General features: G+C 39.5%; 1 protein-coding gene across 1 annotated transcript in view; it reads right to left on the bottom strand.

Annotated features, from left to right (window-relative positions):
- dnm2b (dynamin 2b) overlaps positions 1-4238 on the bottom strand; it is a 23662-nt gene that overhangs the window by 10888 nt on the left and 8536 nt on the right. The window contains exons 8-11 of the mRNA XM_016257416.1: positions 3955-4097; positions 3712-3847; positions 3430-3497; positions 1294-1432 (exon numbers count right to left, since the gene is read on the bottom strand). Coding sequence (XP_016112902.1) covers positions 1294-1432; positions 3430-3497; positions 3712-3847; positions 3955-4097 — 486 coding nt within the window. The remainder of the gene's footprint in view (positions 1-1293; positions 1433-3429; positions 3498-3711; positions 3848-3954; positions 4098-4238) is intronic.

Here is a 4238-nt window from a genome sequence, read left to right as displayed (position 1 = left end):
AAGCGGGTTTGGTTACAGGACTGGGTTTGATTGGTTACAGGATCTGTCAATCAAAGCGGACTTGGTTACAGGACTGGATCTGATTGGTTACATGACTTTTCAATCAAGCAGGTTTGGTTACAGGACTGGATCTGATTGATTTCGTGACTAGTCAATCATAGCGGGTTTGGTTACAGGACTGGGTTTGATTGGTTACAGGATCTGTCAATCAAAGCGGACTTGGTTACAGGACTGGATCTGATTGGTTACATGACTTTTCAATCAAGCGGACTTGGTTACAGGACTGGATCTGATTGGTTACATGACTTTTCAATCAAGCAGGTTTGGTTACAGGACTGGATCTGATTGATTTCGTGACTAGTCAATCATAGCGGGTTTGGTTACAGGACTGGGTTTGTTTGGTTACAGGATCTGTCAATCAAAGCGGTTTGGTTACAGGACTGGGTTTGTTTGGTTACAGGATCTGTCAATCAAAGCGGTTTGGTTACAGGACTGGATCTGATTGATTTCGTGACTAGTCAATCATAGCGGGTTTGGTTACAGGACTGGATTTGATTGGTTACAGGATCTGGCAATCAAGCAGGTTGGGTTACAGGACTGGATTTGATTGGTTATGGGATCTGTCAATCAAAGCGGGTTTGGTTACAGGACTGGATTTGATTGGTTACAAGATCTGTCAATCAAAGTGGGTTTGGTTACAGGACTGGATCTGATTGGTTACAAGGTCTGTCAATCAAAGCGGGTTTGGTTACAGGACTGGATTTGATTGGTTACAAGATCTGTCAATCAAAGTCGGGTTTGGTTACAGGACTGGGTTTGATTGGTTACAGGATCTGTCAATCAAAGCGGACTTGGTTACAGGACTGGATCTGATTGGTTACATGACTTGTCAATCAAGCAGGTTTGGTTACAGGACTGGATCTGATTGGTTTCGTGACTAGTCAATCAAAGCGGGTTTGGTTACAGGACTGGATTTGATTGGTTACAGGACTGGATGTGATTGGTTACATGACCTGTCAATCAAGCGGGTTTGGTTACAGGACTGGGTTTGACTGGTTACATGACTGGATGTGATTGGTTACATGACCTGTCAATCAAGCGGGTTTGGTTACAGGACTGGGTTTGACTGGTTACATGACTGGATGTGATTGGTTACATGACCTGTCAATCAAGCGGGTTTGGTTACAGGACTGGGATTGATTGGTTACGGGATCTGTCAATCAAGCGGGTTTGGTAACAGGACTGGATCTGATTGGTTATGGGATCTGTCAGTCAGAAACGGTCTTGTTTTACCTTCTCCGTGCACTTGTGGATGAGTGTGGCGAGTTCAGACACCACCAGATCCACACACTTGAGGCACGGCTCCTTCAGTTTAACTATCTGCTTTTTCACGATGGCCTCAAAGGCCAGGTCAGGGGTGAAGAGCCCCGTCCTGGAGGATCATGGGACAGTGGGGTGTTACTTGGGGTGAGAGGGGCACAATATTGGGAAAAAGCGGACGGATGGATGAAAACAGAAACAAAGAAAAGCACACGACCCATTCATTCTGTACTCCCTTTTTCCTAAACGAGATGCGGGTCATTACTTGGAATTGCAGCACTTTAACCCCCGAGTCATTGATTTTAACCACAAAATATGATATTCATAAATGCAAATGATCAGAAACTGTACCAGTACAAGTTTATTATGTCCTGCATGATTACACCTCAATATTGATGATTTTTAGATCTTAATTTGTAGCCTTTTAGATAAATAAAAAGCAACAATATATTTTTAACGCCATGTAGGCGTAAAAAACAACAATTATTAGTCAGTTCATGTCAAATTTTATTGCTTTTTTTTAATAAATTTTTTTTGTGTGAAAAAATTTGTTATTTGGGTGTTTATTGGACATTCCGTGTCAGATTTTATTGCTAATTTGGTTTGATCTGAAATGCACTAATGAAATGTGAAATACACACTTTTAATGCTACTTGAGTATAAAAATGTTTATAGGACATTTTGTGTCAGATTCTATTGCTGATTTAAAATAATTGAAATAAATGTTTTAACACTATTTGAGCATAAAACAACATTAATAGGACATTTTTGTGTCAGTTTTATTACGATTCGGTTTGGTTCAAAATACATTATTGAAATTTGAAATAAACACTTTTTATAAACACTTGGTTTGAACCTAAAAACAACATTTATGGGGCGGCTCATGTCAGATTTGATCACTGACTTGAAATAAGTTATTTAAATGTTGAGTTTGTCCATCAGTTTTCAGTATTTCCTCATTAAAGCAGACAGGATGGTGTGACTGAAACGGCTCAGGAGTCGCACACATCATTGGGAGTGTTTTTGCTTTGCAGAGCCGTTAGCGGCGTGAGTCAAGTCAGATGTTAGCGTGCTGACATGCGTGTTGACGTCTGTCTCTGTCTACCTTCAGCGTGCACTGCCTGACCGTGTTGATGAGCTCCTGGATCACCAGGTCAATGCATTTGAGACACGGCTCCTTCAGCTTTATCAGCTGCTTTTTCACGATGGCCTCGAAGGCCATGTCAGGGGTGAAGAGCCCCGTCCTGAGGTCACACACACAGGCAGACAGAACCACTGAACAGAAAGCAGGAGTGTGCAACAACAACGACAGCGCAAGCCGTATAGTCCGATTACACAAACTATGAATCTCCTTTATTTATATTCCCTCGATTTCAAATGTTGTTTTAATCTTGGTTTTTTAAAATGTTGTTTGGAAAAGCAGTGATGATTTTGAAAATATGTAATGTACTAGTTATGTTATGTGATGCATCTTTGGCAAACATATAATTATAATAATATATAATATGTAGCAATATACAATAATATATAAAATATTACAAAGAAAAAGAAATACACTGAAAATAACCGTTTACAACAAAATTAATAACATCCTTTAGAAAACAGCCTAGATATTGTGAATTTACACTATTTACACATCTATGATTTTGTTATTTTAATTGCAATTTATGTATTTATATCAATCGGATATGTTGATCTCCATGTTTTAGTGCTCTCAAACGATTAATCGCATCCAAAATAAGTTTTTGTTTACATAATATATGTGTGTGTACTGTGTATTTATTATGCATATATAAATACTCACACATACTGTATATATTTTGAAAATATTTCCATGTATATTTATATTCATATAATTTATATTATATAATGTCAATATATTTAATATATGAACATATTTTTTTTTCTATAGGCTATATAAATGCATGCATGTGTATTTATATATATATACATAAAAATAAAAAGCACACACCTACATCATGTAAACAAACACTTATTTCTTTTTGACTTTGAGATCTTCATAACCTTTTCTCCTTCCTCGTTTTTGTGTTTTTATTGCTGTTTCTTGATTTGTGTGGCTGTTACGGTGTATGAGTTTTTTTCTCTTGCCTGACTCCATGAATGTTCTTGATGGCGTAACTGATCTCCCTCCTCAGCTCCTTCTCATCAAACTCCATCTAAAACACACACATACACATACGCACACACACACACTGTATCATACGAAAGGAATCACTTAGCTAAAAATGTAAATTATGTAATTATTTACAAAACATGCTGCAGGTTTGATTACATTCTTAAAGATTCATTGATTCATGCACAAAACCCTCATATTCTCCATCCACAGCCAACATAAAGTCAAACCTGGAGAGCAAACGAGCCTAAATGTACCTTAACGAGCTCAAACGGGAAGCGCTCGTGGAAGATGCGATTGATTCGTGCGCCGCCGGAGAGCTCAAGCGTGTCCACCTGATCGCCAGAGCCCTCGATCCGCTTCTCGAAGTCCACGCCGAACTGCTGCACCATCCTACCAAAGTCTAATTTTAATATAACTTCATATATAATGTATTAATAAAACGTTATGAGAATGTAAGTGTGCAGAAAGGCTTGTTTCGGCTCTGGGTGGAGGCTCACTGCAGCAGGGCTTTGGTTTTGCGCGCTGGATCGTCCGGTTTGAAGTTCTTGTACTCGTCCACCTCTTTCTCCAGCGACAGCAGCTGAGACTGAAGTTTGCTGCGCAGCGCCGGCAGAGTGTCACGGATGTGATTCGTCAGTTGCTGGAAACAGCCGATGAAACGTCACTATGAGGTGTTTTATGAGGCAATGGAAATGATTTCTGCAGGTACGGTGTGTGTGTGTGTGCCTGGCTGAGTGTTTTCTGCAGGTACGGTGTGTGTGTGTGCCTGGCTGAGTGTTTT

This window comes from Sinocyclocheilus grahami, unplaced genomic scaffold (genome assembly GCF_001515645.1).
Source record: "Sinocyclocheilus grahami isolate Dianchi unplaced genomic scaffold, SAMN03320097.WGS_v1.1 scaffold1551.1, whole genome shotgun sequence".
Lineage (NCBI taxonomy): Eukaryota > Metazoa > Chordata > Actinopteri > Cypriniformes > Cyprinidae > Sinocyclocheilus > Sinocyclocheilus grahami.
The sequence above is the reverse complement of the archived record's forward strand: the minus strand, read 5'-3'. Positions and strand labels throughout refer to the sequence as shown.